General features: G+C 36.6%; 1 protein-coding gene across 6 annotated transcripts in view; it reads left to right on the top strand.

Moving 5' to 3' along the window:
• Nucleotides 1–3,104: 3,104 nt before the first annotated feature.
• Nucleotides 3,105–16,055, top strand: part of ASPA (aspartoacylase) — a 32,615-nt gene continuing 19,664 nt past the window's right edge. For 4 of the 6 annotated variants that reach the window (XM_032498010.1, XM_032498009.1, XM_032498006.1 and 1 more), the window contains exons 1-5: nt 3,106–3,507; nt 6,690–6,885; nt 8,374–8,467; nt 10,937–11,044; nt 15,846–15,955. In XM_032498010.1, coding sequence (XP_032353901.1) covers nt 3,272–3,507; nt 6,690–6,885; nt 8,374–8,467; nt 10,937–11,044; nt 15,846–15,955 — 744 coding nt within the window. In that variant the 5' untranslated portion in view covers nt 3,106–3,271. Of the gene's footprint in view, nt 3,508–6,689; nt 6,886–8,373; nt 8,468–10,936; nt 11,045–15,845; nt 15,956–16,055 lie in introns of all 6 variants that reach the window. The other 2 variants (XR_004326501.1, XM_032498007.1) reach the window with 1 other exon arrangement.

Raw genomic sequence — 16,055 nt, 5'->3', positions numbered from 1 at the left:
AGTAGTTGTCTGGATTCAAGGATCATATTTTGTTGTTACCCTGTCTTCTGACGGTTTGAAAAGGAATAGGAGGAGGGAAGAGGTGCAGAGGGACCCAGAGATGAAGGGAAGGTTGTTAGTAAAGGCCTCAGACTATTAGACCATGAGACATACTGGTAGTTTTGTTGAAGATTAGGTCAAATAAAGGAGAATGTTAGGAGATAGATCAGAGGTGGATTGAGACCAGATAATAGGAGACCTTGAATGCCAAATTAAGGAGTAAGTTTGAAGGACTAAGGTTTTCATTTAATTTGGAAAACACAAAACTTCACACAATAAAATTCTGATAAGATTTGTTAGTCTTCATGGTTCCAGAGAGATTTTTTTTTAATGAGCAAAGCTCAGGGAAGCAGATTTTGACCTAATGTATATGTACATACATACATACACACGTACACAATACCCATCTACCCTTCAAAGTAGATTTCTCATTGAAAGAGAAAAACTTTAAACCCACGATGAGCAACATCCTGTGCTAGATCTGTTAGGACTGCAGACATAAGCAGCATGGAGTCTTTGCTAGCAGTTTATTAACTTGTCTATTCAATCCCTATCTTGTTCCAGTTACCATTTATGTACTTCCACCTGGAAAGTTGGTCAGGATGAATGACAGCAATAGAGACACAGGAGAAGAAAAAAATGATTAGAGTAGTTTGATTACATGACTGCTGGACAACCCCATTATGTATGAGACACCTTATGCTTAATATTGGAGAGAAGACATTTTTTATCCCCCAATCAAACTGATTTGGAAACGACTGCACCTTAAATTTGTCTCCTACAAAATTTATTGGACAGCCATGACTGTGAAAAATTTATTCTCCTTTTGTTTCAAATTACATTATTTTGCTAATAAATCAGGCACCGTTCTCCCCAGAAAATATTTGAAGTGCTGAAGTTATTAGGCTTAATTTTTAAGTACTTCAAAAGATTAAATATTCAACCTAAGAATGAGATAGTGACAACCAGAGAGGGTCCCACTCTGTATACTATCAGAACTCTCAAAAAAGAACTAGACTAATAAAAACTTGTAGTTTTTGTAGGGCTCAAAAGTTTAGTGTGCTTTGGGAAACAGGGAGTTAAAAATCTTTTGGAAGTTAACGTGGTATAAGTATGAAAAGCCTCTGTTGCTCTAGTTCTAAGGAAATGCTCGCCTTTTTTTTCTAATAAAGCTTTCCGCAGAAGACCAACTCTGTACACAATAAACAAGGTAAGTTAGGACAGAATTACTTACAATTCATTAACTCTCCAAAAAGTTATTCTTTTTGACGTGTAAGGGAAACTTTATTTATGAATGTTAGATGTACTTCAAAGTGCTGATGTGTTAACATTCCATAAAACAAGCCTTGAAATGCAAGTCATTTGTGCCAGCTACGAGGACATCGCTGAAGCAGCATTTCCAGCGAGACTAGGGCAAAGAGCAGAACTAACCACAAACTGGCAGAAAAGGGACAAAACAGTCGAGTGTTAATAATTCACCATAGTTACTGCTTTTAAAACCAAAGTAACTAAACAACTATCATCTGTTTATATTTATGCTTGTTTTTGGCATCTCTAGACTGAAACGTTCAGTGTCTGTGGGTAGGAGAGCAAAGGCTACAGGGGCTTTTTCTGAAGTTAGAACAGTCATTTTAATGTATAAACTTTGATTTTATTATTTTGCTTCCTTTATCTCTGCATTATAATTAAAGGAAGAACATAGGTGTTGGTTTTTTAAGTATTTTGAAGTATCCACATTTTATGTTTCCATCATGTGTTTTGTTTGTAAGCTCGTTTGTTTCCTGAGCACACTGAAGTGACTGTTTTTTGTGAATTTGGAAAGAGCAAAATTAGAACTTTGGGGAAAGCCAAAAGTAACAGGGAGCACCCTACTGTTCTGTGAAAAACACTGGACTTAGATTGAGAAAACCTGGATCCCAGGCCTGGTTTTCTTATGGAAGCTCAGAAACTTTGACCGAGTTACTTAAGCTCTTTTTCCTTTACCGCTGCAATGGGGATGTCAATACTTAACCCATCCTATCTTGTAGAGTGGATATATGAATAAGCTGAGATGACATCTGCAGAAAAACATTATAAATTAAACTTCTCTGCAGTTGTAATGAGTTACTCCTGTTGTACCCATATCAATCTCCCATTACTAGCACATGGTATTTTCAGAACTTGAACATATTTGACTTTCTGGGTGGTTGAGCATGAAATCAAATCAGATTTGGCTCAGAGTCATTTCTCCAAGGGGATGACCATCTTAGTACAGTTTTCTGGATAGTTTTCCCTCATTAGACCCCATCCTGAGTAACACATTCCAGTGGAGAGTCTCTGCTGCCAGTAAATTAGGCTGTGTCCATATAAACTCGTATGATCTGGTGAGTGTATGTAGCATGCCCCAAGACATTTTCAGACATTACAAAGTCTTGAAAATTACTTAACAGTTGTTTTTGGTTTACTATTGACGCAAAAAGTGAGGAAGATCCCTAAGGAAGTCAGCACAGCGTTACCAGTAACTTCACGAGGAAGAAATTCAAGTATATTTCAAAGTAGCTTTTTAAGTCCCAGTGGTCATTGATTTGGTTCTTGTGTCTCTGACCATGAAAAAGCATTCTGAAAGAAAGGATGCTGATCCCAGAGGAGGTCTCTGAGAATCTGCCTTTGGCTGTTTATGGAGATGAAATTCAAATGCCCTCTGATGATAAAAAGGGCCTGGACTCATTTCAGAGGAGAAATGGTTTAAATGCAAGTGGAAATATATATATTGAATAGTAACATGCATACTATGGGCCATTTCTTTATTTTCATATTTTTGAGCATAAGAAAAGTAAAATCTAGTTTTATTACTATGTAGGGTCTTGAAAGCACCATTAGATGACATTTTAGCTAAAGAGAATACAGAAGTTTTGCATTAGTATGAGATGCTAATTTATGATTGCATTTAGATCTACCCACCATTTGAGGGAGTTAGACGTTAAAGTAAACAGCTGTATCTCTAGTTGATCTCTGCATATTTTAATCCAAATATGGTAAAGGGCAGGGCTACAGAAGGGAGTGTCCCTATAATAAACAGGGCTCAGAACTTGTAACAGAAAATCAAAATACACTCCACTCAAGAGAACCCTGTACTTTGCACTTTGGTTAAAGGTCTCATTTAGATTTAAATTCCTAAACTGCTTAAGAAATTAAGTTTTCTTTGATCTCCTCCTTTCTGAATTGCAGAAATCAGATAAAACTACTCGATAAAATGACTTCTTGTCACGTTGCTGACGATCCTATAAAAAAGGTTGCTATCTTTGGAGGAACTCATGGGAATGAGCTAACAGGAGTATTTCTAGTTAAGCACTGGCTGGAGAACGGCACTGAGATTCAGAGAACGGGGCTGGAGGTAAAACCATTTATTACCAACCCAAGAGCTGTGAAGAAGTGCACCAGATATGTTGACTGTGACCTGAATCGAGTTTTTGATCCTGAAAATCTTGGGTAAGACTTTATTTTGTGTTGTGTGTGTGTGTACACGCACACGTGTGTGTATGTGTGTGTCTGAAAAGCAGTATGTGTGAGAGCACATATGTATATATTTGTGTATGCAGATGATACTCATGTTTGTACGTATAGTAGCTGATGTGAATGGTCACTTTCACTTTTAACCATACTCCATTACGAATTACTCAGTTATCTAAACTGGGCATTCATGTGCTCTTTTATAAACTTTTTTAAACATCGCAATGTTCTTAACTGATTTTTTTTTAAATGTATTCTATAGACTGAGACAACAAATAACACAGGTTTTTATTTTTAAACCTTGTCTTTTAAGAAACAGATTTAATAGTCTTTTACATTAAATTAATGTTTGGCCACTCTGCTTGGGTACATATTTGTTAGCTTTCTAGGTGATTCATTACTATATTTTTGCAACTATGTTTATGATAATGCAGAAAGTTCTAGTTAAGAAAAGTATAATATTTCAATTAATATTTGTTTAAGGAAAGAGTGAATAAATGACCCTCATCAGAAAATAGTAGACTACTCTGTGATCTGAAGAGTTAGTGTACTATCTTCAGTGTGGATCACTGAGACTTGAATTTTCTGAATTTAAGTTACAGCTGATTTATGACATATTGCATACAAGGTATGCAATCATAACACTCTAGGGAAGTCCTTATGAATTATTTCTGCCTTTGTTTACATCATTATAGCTGCTATATAGATTTACAGGCCTCTAAGTATTTGCTCTTCACCACTTCTTTCTTTCATGTACCTAAAAATATTAACACCTTCTCTTTACAGGGCTCTCTCTGTGCCAGGTACTATAGGAGTACAAAGCTGTGTACAAAATGGTTTCACCCTCAGGAGCTAGCAGACTACAAGCTAAGATACGTCATGCACACAGACAACTAAGACCGCACTGCTTTATAGACTCATTTTCTATTAAACCTTAATTTGAGTTTAAAGAGTTACTTAAATTTAATCTTATCACAGAGGTACTTAAATTTAATCTTATCACAGTTCAAAAGATGGTTGCTACATTTATACAAATGTGCCTCACTTTATGGAATAGATGTTTTCCAGAGCAGTTATACAGTAGTCATACCTTGCCTATCAGACCATATTTTTACTAACATAAGTTTTAATTTCAAAAGTGCTTTATCTTGACTGAGATTATGTCGAGAAAATTAAGTTTTATCTATGCACCTAAAACAGATATTAACTAACACTTATATTACAAGTAAGGATTTTCTGAAGAATAACTTTTAGTTGGCATATTAACTTCCCAAATAACTCTAATATAGATTAGAATGAGTTTTCTTATTATGACCACTCAGTAGCATGCACTTCAGTGAGAACAGTCTCTTAAATTAAATTCACTTCCTACTTCTTACATTCAACACTTATCAGAGGCTAAACAGTTATCTCTCAGGGTGGTTATGGAAACTTATGAGATCAATTAATTAATTACCTCCTCCCATCCTCCCTCTCCCAAATTTTGCTGCTTTTCCTTAATTCTCCTAAATTCTCAGTGATGTCACCATTACTCACCAAATCACCTATAGAGATCATCTTATAACTTTCCCAGTTCTTTATCCCCTACATCTAGTGGGTTACTCATCTTCCCAATTATTCAAGTATTGAATAATTGCAAGTATTTTGCAAATCCAGTCTTCCTCTCCATTTTCATTGCCTTAGTTTATTTCTTCTGTGGATGGTTAAAGTAGCCTCCTAAGGAATCTTTGTGCATCCAGCCTTACTCCAATCCTGCCTACATCTGTTGTCTGTATAGTAGTAGCCATAGGGGTCATCCTAATCTTGTCATGTCTTTCCCATGCTAAAAATTCTTCAAAAGGCTCCTATGCAGAATATATTTGTCACTTAGTAGGGCTGCCATCCCGTTTAGGATCTTCTCCCTGCCTATTCGTTCCACCCCATCCCTTGGGATTCTTGCTACGGGACCTGGATTCCAGGCATGAGAACTCAGTGTCTATTATCTTTTAAGACTTCAAGCCTTGACTGTGAGCAACTGTGTGGCTGGTGGTGCCATTTACTCACATGGGGGAGAGTGAGGAGCAAATCAGTTGGGGTGAAGGGGGGTACTCATGGAGTTGTTGCATGAATTAACTTTTAAAGTACATATATATTCATTAGGATATGTTTGGTTGCACATAATATAAATCTGAAAACAGTGGCTTAAACAAATAACGGTTTCTTTTTCACGAGTAATAAGTCCGAGGTAGGCAGTCCAGGGCTGGTACAGTGCACAGTGATGTCATCCTATCTTCCCACTGCACTAGCCTTAATATGCAGCTTTTGTCCTCATTGCTTTTGCTTCATAGTTGAAAAATGGCTGTTCCATTTTCTTGATTCCTTTCCAGGCAAGAATTACTCAGGTGCAAATATAGGTCCTTTGAAGATATTAGCAAAAATTGCCAGAGACTAGAAAGAAATCAAATTATAGAGAAATGTGATTGAATGCTTTAATGAGGAAAAATAAATTTAAATGATCATGTACATTAAAAAATATTATATCATAACTACTGTGGGAGGTGGCTAGTCAGGTAGAGACTTACTTGAGAATTCAGTAAAAGCTATCAACTCTATCCCAGAAAAGTGCATAAATGCATATACCTGTAAAATTTTCTATTTTCACAGGGTTTACAGACTCTTCTCTATAAAGCTTGACCCTGGATCTTTAGTGGTTCCTGGCATCACTTAAGAATTCCTAATTAGATGATGTGAGCTCCTAAGTTTGACTGTTTTTGTGCACTGGAACTAGCTAGAGCCCCTCCCCCAGAATAGTGCATTTGGTGGTCTAGTTCCATAATAGCTCAGTGCACTGAACTACTAAGACACTGGTGATTAAATGAATGGATGAACTTTGTTCAGTATTGAAGTCAGATGGTGAATTCTGTTTGAAATGTCTTTCTTGTGGCCAGCCACAGAAATAAACTATTATTTGTAAGCATGTCAGTGCAACATTACATGGAATCAAATGGAGGGGGGAAACTGTAATTTTTCGTTTGTGAAGTTTTCAAGCTAATTTCCACTTCTTCACAGATTTTTCATATTAAAGATTTTGCAAATGGTTCCTTCTATACTGTGTTCTTTTTGTATGTTTATGTTACCTTAGCCACAGATGTTGTTAATCTTTTTCTTTCTGCTAATAACAGCAAAAAAATGTCAGAGGATTTGCCATATGAAGTGAGAAGGGCTCAAGAAATAAATCATTTATTTGGTCCAAAAGATAGTGAAGATTCCTATGACATTATTTTTGACCTTCACAACACTACTTCTAACATGGGGTGCACTCTTATTCTTGAAGATTCCAGGAATGACTTTTTAATTCAGATGTTTCATTATATTAAGGTAATGTCAATGTTATTAACTTACAAGTTAGCCTAGGACGTGTACTTTTCAGTCAATTATAGATGTGAAACAACTAGAAAAGGGTCAGGAGGGAGGGTTCAAAAGAAATGGGGGATTGGGAGAAGCACTAGAACGGAGGTAGTAGTGACAGGCAGGAGAAAAGGGGAAGAAATGAGTGAAATAATAAATACAATGAATAAAATAATGAAACATATGGATCCTTGTGTCTATAAAATTGTAAATCTTTTATTGAGATAGCCACCAAACCATAGGCCCTTTAGTAAAATTAATACCAAAATTTTAAATGGTATGATTAAAGTGGCTCAATTATAGTTTTAGGAAGCTCAAAAATAGTCACTTAATGTTGATTAAAGACCAATAATACAAACATTGGCTCTCCTTAGCCCTGCCCATGTCTCCATTTGATTCAGATACCCTCACTCACATCTGATCTTTCAGTATTTCCTCTAGCTAATTGCTCTAAAGCTCAGAAATCTACAATATGAAAAATTCAGCAATCCAATGCCTATAACTAGAGAAAAATTGCTAGAAAATAGCAACCAAGCAAATACACAAATAATAAACTGTATGATTATTTCTGTATAGTGGATAGCCTTCCTTCCAGAGAGCTGGTATGAACCAGTATGATTTAGTAGAAAGAGTGTGACCCATATAGCCAGGAGTGCCTGGGTTCTAATCCTTGCTCTCTCATTCACTATCCTGGAACAAGATACTCAACTTCCAAAACCTGACTTTCCTCGTTTTATAAAATTGGCACAATAATAACACTTACCCTATATGGCTGTTCTAAGCCTTAAATGAGATAAAATAGAGTATTTAGCTGAATACCTAGCAGATAGTAAAAATTAACAATTATTTTTGTATCCCTTGAATTTTTGACATTAACTAGATAGTTGTTCTGGTAGGAGTTCATAATGCAGCAAGTCTTTGCTGCTTCTTGAAAGGAAAGTTGCATGCTTTGATTGCCGGGCATAGAAGCAGCATGGCTGCCATTGTTATCAAAGCTGAGAGGCCTGTCCTGAATTCTCGTTCAGATAATTCTCATTCGGGTAGGAGGAGTTGCCCAACATCTGTAGAGACCTGCCCACAGAATTCTTTGACAGACACAGAATTCTTTGAGAGACCAATACTAAGCTAAATAGTAAATGGAACCAATGATGTAAACAAAATAACCAAATCCATTCAGAAGGAGAATTTATTCATATTCTCTGTTCATAGTTCTGGAGAAGTTTTTAATATACATTTTATCCCGAAAGCTATTTAGAATCCAGCTTTATATGTAATTCCTTTATTATGTGTTTTCAAAGCTATAATAACAACATTGGATTTCAGAGTGTTTCATAAAGCTGTCTTACTAATCTTAGTCGATGAAGGGAAACATATTGAAGGCATCATTGACTCTAACAGCAAAGACAACAAGACATACGGTCTTTACATAATAAGAAAGATGTTTTAAATTCTTTTCAGATGTCTTTGGCTCCATTACCTTGCTACGTTTATCTTACTGAGCATCCTTCCCTCAAATACGCAACCACTCGTTCTATAGCCAAGTATGCTGTTGGTAAGTCATATCTCCCACTGTCACAACTAAACAAAATGTGTCCTAGATGAAACTCTGAGAAAATTAATTTAAAGCCTATATATAGCTACTTTGCTTATCATTATGGCTTATAATTTTCAAGTAATAAACAAACTATCACCAACAGTGTCTAACTATATCAAATTTCCTCGATTTCATTGGGCAGCTTTCTGCATTCTAGGAAGAAACACTGAGCTAAGGGAACTGGTATCTTTTATAATGTGCAGTAAGCAGCCTGGCTTTTGCTGTAAGAGAGACAACATTCCTACCTTCCAAGAGTACTCACTGTACAAACATTCTTGAAAAAATAATCTGCAGCCAAGACAGTCATGTCTTACTGAAAAGACATGCAGAAACACAAAAGGCCCATGGAAAATTCTCTCCCAGTATCCCTCTTAGCACCTGCTTTACAATAGAATCTCTGGTGACCTGTGTTTGTTTTCCACGCACTTGTTTACCCTGTCGGTTACTGGGCTATGAGTTCATCTTTACCTCCTGATAACTTCCAACATGCAGGCTTGCACTCTCAGACAGTCTCTTTTTTCTATATTCCATTCTCTTTCCTGAGTGACCTAGTAGCATAGTTGTTTACAGACCACGCTATAATCATTAAAATTGCTGTCAAAACCTAAAATCTTTTTTGTTAGATCTCAGATGGTTTAACCAAGAGCAATTTAACTTAAAAGTGAGTCGTCAAACAATATAAGCAAAATTTAAAGTTATCGTAGTTATTCAATTACTGATAATTTGGTGTATAATCAACAGATCATTCGGGGCATGCTAAATACACAGGTGTGGGTAATTATTTGAAACAAACTGAATGCTTAACAGTAAGGGACAGAGATCCTGTTTCTCTGTGACATCAAATAAAGCCTAAGATTTCCGAGCCTTGCGAGAGCGAACTTGATCTGTGATATTTATGGGGCAGTGTTGCTCTTAACCAGAACGAATATCTACTGCTGTGTTTAGTTCTTAAAAATAGAGCCAAATCTTTCAAACATTTTCATGTGGGACAGTATTAAGATCATCGTAAATAATTAGAAATACTATATGTTCTCCTTCCAACTTTGCTATTTTCTTTAGAATATTTTTATGTCATTCAGTCATGGAGGGAGGAACACTTAAGATCAGAAAAACACTCTCTTCAACTCAACATTTTATAATACACCTCTGACTTTAGGTGGCACAAGATGTCCACTGTAGTTTCAATCATCATACGCCAACACGACAATATCTAGGGGAAGAAAAGACATTCTCAGGAATCCACTTGCAGACCTTCCATTATGGCCAGTTGTTCAGAACTGGGTCACATATCCATTCTTAAGTTAACTCCTAGAGTTAATGGGGTTACTCTGATTGACTAAAACTATTCCACATTTACTCCTGAGTTGGATACCCAACCAAAATCAGGTATCTGTCAGCAAAAAGTAAGATAGAATGGATTTGGGGTAGGCAATCAACAATGTCTTCTACATTACACATACAGACATATCCATGAACACGTTTTCACACATTTGTACAAATCACTTATACACTGAGGCATACCTTAGCCACACTTATACCCTATACTTAAATATATGCCCAAACATATATCCAGGAAAGCTAAGCACAAAAATTAAGGTAAAAGACAATACAGTAAGATTTTGTGAATTGAGAATTAACAGAAGTGGGTGATGATAGATAAATGGAAAAGAATAAAAATGGATAATGTTATACTTGGTAAATGGTTTTATAAATGGGGAAGGTGGTAATTGGAGTAATAACTGCGTGGGAGACTTGAACAGGAGAGAAGGGACTAGATGAGTGGTTTAGAAAAAGTATTTTGTGGATGGATGTGTGACAGCCACAGGAAGCAGACCTTCTTAGGGTGAGAAGAAATATGATTTTTTCCTACAGATAATTGAATCCATTGCACTATCATGTCGGGATGGGTTGTTATATTAAGAGCAAGAAAGTTACTCTAGGGTCACATAGATTGTCATTAGACTTAAATCCATGGCTCAACTTAGTGTAGATTTCTTTGACTAAATAGATGTTTTTTCTGCTACAAGCTGAGTGTTAGGTCTATGACAGTTTCTCTCTGTGGCCACATATTATTTTCTTGGTGTAAATTTGTCTACTTTTAATTATTATGATTTTTAAATATTTCGACAATATTGAAGAAAATCTAAAGGAAAAAAGACCTCAAGACCTTACTACTATAACACAACTCTTTGGACTTTTTTCCATGTTCTCTCCCAGTCTTTATTTACTATGCATCTAACTTGTACATGTAAATGCTCTGCTTTCTTTTTTTGCCTGGCATTATGTCATATATATTTTTCATGATGCTACATGGCCTACTTTTTTAATCATTTTGAATGATGGGATTCTAGATCTTGATATATTAAAATGCTCAATCTTATATTCTAAAACTTGTATAAATGCAACTATCTCCCCTTCTGTACTTAGGTATAGAAGTTGGTCCCCAGCCTCAAGGGGTCCTTAGAGCTGATATCCTGGATCAAATGAGAAAAATGATTAAACATGCACTTGATTTTATACATAATTTCAATGAAGGTAAGTAGTAGGCAGAAAGTGTTTCTTTAATTTATAGCTTGTGTGTGTAAATAAATCAGAAATAGATGAGATGGAGCACACATAACAACTTAATTGCTACACATTGAAGTAGCAATTGGAATCTAAGTCATATTTGCCATGTTAATGATATTAGGTGCTTTTATAAAATTTGTATTCACTTCGGTCTTCCTTCATTACCAATGTAGATACATTCAAGAAAAACAGCTGCCGACCTTGCACTGGTGGTAGAGTGGTTAGCATAGCTGCCTTCCAAGGAAAACAGCTGCCAAATAAAGCTCCCCAAACAAAATCCTCATTTTCCTATTAATCTCCTTTTTAAAAAGCAAGGAATTACCAAGAAATACAAATGTCCAATAAAGAGATGAAAAGATGTCCAGTATCAGTAGTAATCAGAAAAATGCAAATTAAAATGCAAAACCATTTTCTCCCATTAGATTGGGAAAATATTAAAATCTGATAATATTGTGTTGGTAAGGGTGTGAGAAAAGGGGATAGTCTCCTTCCCTGCTGATGTAAATTGGTAAAGACACTTTAGAGGATAATTTGACAGTATCCACTTTCTAAAATGTGCAAATTCTGTGACATAGCAATTCCACATCTCAAAGAAACACAAGCACATGCACACCAACATGCCACATACAAGGGTGGTTATTGAAGCATTGTCTGTAACAGCATAACAATGGAAATGACGTGAATATCCATCACTTAGTTAAGTAAACCAACATGGAAAGATCTTCAAACTACATTGTTAATTGAAAGAAAGCAAGTTGTAGACCAAAATATATGTTACACCAATTTGGTTCAAATAATAATAATAATAATAATAATAATAATAATAATAATAATAAATAATAATAAAACACTTGCTAGAATACATATAAATATACGTTACTACACAGGAAAAGTTCTAGGAGAAAACACCAAAGTGATAACAGTGATTACTGGGGAAAGGAGGGGAAAATCAAGTTAATTTTGTTTTAGTTGTGTTCAAGAAGAATGACGTATTCATGTATTATTTGTGTGATTACAAATAGTTAAATGGGGGCTCATGGTGAGATGGGTATAAGGAGCTCTATGTACTGTCTGCTCATTGATTTGATGAACCTAAAACTGCAACAAAACAAAACAAAACAAGAAACGTATTAATTATTTTAAAAAATAAGTTTACTTTAAATCTTTTAAGAATTATAATTAAGACAAAATCAAGGTGACATATAAATAATTATTCAGACAGGCTGAAGTGAAATTATTGTTGAGGAATGGGTCTATATAGCGGCAAAGCTGGTGAATATTTCAGTGCCTATGGAGAGGGTAATTCCTTAACCTCCTGCTGTGATCACAGGAATTTCTTCTGTGCTTGGAAGTCCTTTGACCCGAAAGTCACAAAGACTGAAAATCAGGATTTTACCCCCTTTGTCTGAGGACAGGTTCTATACTGTCTGATGGGCCTGGTGTTGGGAAGGTCACCACTTATTCACAAGAAACCCTTGGAATAGTAAGTGTGTTGAATGTAAGGAAACAATGCACCCAGGTAGAAGGCCACAAACCTGACTGAAAAAAAACCAAAACATGTTTTTTTTTGTTTGTGTCTTTCTGTTTGTACAGAAATATTTTTATTTACTCTTTTGCTTTTTGTCTTCTTTATATAATTGACATTGTTTTTATTGAGGAATAACTTACATACATTCAAAAACATGGTTTTCAAATCACAATCCATAGATTCTTGCCACAGGGCGGGGATTTAGTAGCTGCCCTGGTAGCTCCAGGACAACGACCCCCACTCCTCCTTCAGCCAGAGCAGTTGTGTCTGTTTTATCCTTGTAACATTTCATTTAAGGAAAGGATTCTGCAATTCAAAACTTTTGAACCATTATTAATTTAGACTATCCAGTTTGATGGATTTTTAACTAACATGGAAAGAGCACCGTTATCCAAAGGATGCTGGCAACCATCTGAAGAAGTCTCTAGAAATGTGTAGAAGAGCTCTGTCTTTAGCTGTGTGCTACTCAAAATTACTATTAGTGACTTGGATAAGGACATACGTGACATGCTTATGTAAGTGATAAGTGACAGGAAGCTAGCAGGAAAATATCTGAGATCAGAAGTTGGATCCAAAAAGTCCTGACAGGCTTTAACATTAATCTAAACCAAATGTTTAAAATTAAAGTACATCAGAAACAAAATTTTACTTTCATATTAAAAAAAATCACAGAATGAGGGAAGTGACGGTCTCTTTTCTGCCTTGGATAAACAATGCTTGGAGACCTGTGAAGAAATTCCTAGTCTATATTTCAGGAGGAATGTCTATAAAGTAGAGGTTAGCTGAGGAAGCAGTTGAGAATGTTGAAATTTGAGAAATATAATAAGAATAATCCCAAAGATACCTTCACATGTGTCCTCATGTGTGTGACAATAGAAGAGCAGTCATTGATAGAATTTAGAGATGCTTAGAAAAAAAATCTTAAGGCTGATTTTATCTTAGAGTTTTCAAAGTGTTATATTGGAAAAGAATTAGGCATCCTTTCTGTGACTCAGAGGGCAGATTAGAATTGGTGGAATAATGTTACCTAGAGACAGAAATGTCTAATTAACAAAGCTGACCAACAGTGGAACGGACCACACTTTGTAAAGTTGTTCAAGCAGGAGCAAGATGACCACTTGGCCAGAAAGATGTGGAGAATATTCAAGCATCTCTGGAAGCTGGGCATCTGAGACTCCTTCCAGCTCTGAGATTCTAAGTAGCAAAAAACACTCCTTTGTGTTCTACCACTCTTTCCTTTCCTCCCAACGGACCTTCTGGTTTAAAGAGATGATATCTGATCAGTTCCCATCTTCATCTTGGAAAGTGTGGCAAATTGTAAAAATAGCCACAAATTCTTTCCTTCCCTGCATCTGTGTCCCCTCAACAGGTGGAGTCTATTTCCCTACCACCTGAATCTGCCTTGGCCATGTGGCATGTTTTGTGCCATAGAAGTTTGAAAAGAACTTGCAATCGAGGCTCTGTCTCTTGCCATCCTTGGGAACCCTGCACTGCCAGTATGTGAATCAGTCCACCCTAGCCCACTGGATAATGAGATGTTATGAGGCTGAGAACTGAGACACCTCGGCCAGTGATCCTGCAGCTCCAGCTGACAGCCAGTCAAATACCAACTATGAGAGTGAGGCCATCTTAGAGCACCCAGCCTCCTGCTGACCTGCCAGCTCACTGCTAATGCATGAGCAAGCCAATTAGATACCAGCCAGTCCAGCCTAGACCAGAGGAACTGCCCAACCAACCCACAGAGCATGAGCTAATTAGAGGATTGTTGTCTTAAGCCACTAAGTTCTGGTGTAGTGTGTTTTGCAGCAAAAGCTAACAGACACAGAAGTGATCACGTTATATCGACATTCCAACCCCAGCTGCACTTTCTGCTCTAAGGGCAAAGGAAGAATTTATTTGGATTGCAAGCACAGCACACTGTGGGCTCTCTGTTGGATGAAAGTTCATCCTGTTTGTTCAGAAGTTGCCTGGTATAATGTAAACTACTCCTTTTCCAAGTTTTTGGGCATTGGGTTGTTTAATGTTGCTGTGCCTTTGTAAGTTGCACTCCACTGCCTGCATCCTAGTGTCTCACTGCTCAGGAGCTATCCAGATGTTTAACCTACTCAGTTAAGAGAAGGAGCACAATGCTGAAGTCACCTAACCTGCTGGACATCCTCTTGAAGTTATGCAATCATAGAATGTCAGAGCTGAAAGGGCCCTTCAAGATAAACTAATGCGCAACCTTAGTTTGACTGGTAAAGAACGTAAGCTTCGAGAAGTTAAGCATTTTGCTCAAGTACACAGCCAGGAGATAAGAGCCCAGGTATCCTGACTCCCAGTCCTAGCCACTTTCTCTTCCACACTGGCTTTGTAAGTTCTGTTTTCTACCAAGAAAGCTAAAGGCCTCTGGGACCTGTGATCATCAGTCATAGAGCATTTTAGTTAACTCTGGCAATAATGAAATTAAGATAACACTGGAGCAATGACTGTTGTGGCCAATGACTTGCATCTATGGCGGTGTTTTCAGCTTTAGCTTGGGACATTCGAGCATCAGGAAGATGATCCGGTAAAGTGTCTCAGTGGTGGTGGCAGAGCAGCTCTCTGCCTGAAGCCCTGCAAGCCCATGGCATTCTTCTTAATAGGCCCAAGCTGGAAACATGCAAGATGTCCATAAACCCTAGAAAGAGTGAATAAATTATGGCATTTTCTTGCAGTGGAATACTATACTGCAAAGAAAATGGACGAACAGTGGCTATATACCACAATATAGATGAATCTTCCCAAAAAGTTGATCTTCAGAAGACCAAGTGCATATAGTGATTGATTGTATTTGTAAAATATTCAACAGTAGCCAACCTTAACTATACTGTGTAAGATTCAGAAATAGGTGGTGTAACTATAAAGTAAAGCAAGAGAGTCATTACCAAAATTAGTGATTACTGCTAAGGTGGGAAGGCAATGGGATTATGATGGGAAGGAGGCACGCAGGGGATGCTGGAATACTGGCAGTGTGCTGTTTCTTGTCCTGGGTGATAGTTACATGGGTAGTCATTTTATAATTCATTAAACTATGTTTTATGTACTTTCTGTGCATTAAATTTCACAATAAAATGATTTAAAAGCAAAAAAAGGAAGTGTGTTCTCCTTGAAAATTCAGTTTTTGGTTATTACTGTTCCTTCTTTAAAATATCAAGTTCCCTTTTTTCAGGAGTTTTCTTCTTCTTTTTTTGTTATTTATACATTTTGTTTTTGCCATAGGAAAAGAATTTCCTCCCTGTGCTATTGAAGTCTATAAAATAATGGAGAAAGTTGATTATCCCAGGAACAAAAGTGGAGAAATTGCTGCTATTATCCACCCTAAACTGCAGGTAACATTTACTACTTCTCTTAAATATTCAAAATAATGATGCCCTACCTTTGAGTAGAACTTTACAGTCCATAAAGCATTTTACATACATTAGCTCATTT

Source organism: Camelus ferus, chromosome 16 (assembly GCF_009834535.1).
Source record: "Camelus ferus isolate YT-003-E chromosome 16, BCGSAC_Cfer_1.0, whole genome shotgun sequence".
In the NCBI taxonomy this organism is placed as follows: domain Eukaryota; kingdom Metazoa; phylum Chordata; class Mammalia; order Artiodactyla; family Camelidae; genus Camelus; species Camelus ferus.
This window is presented reverse-complemented; position numbering and strand designations above follow the sequence as displayed.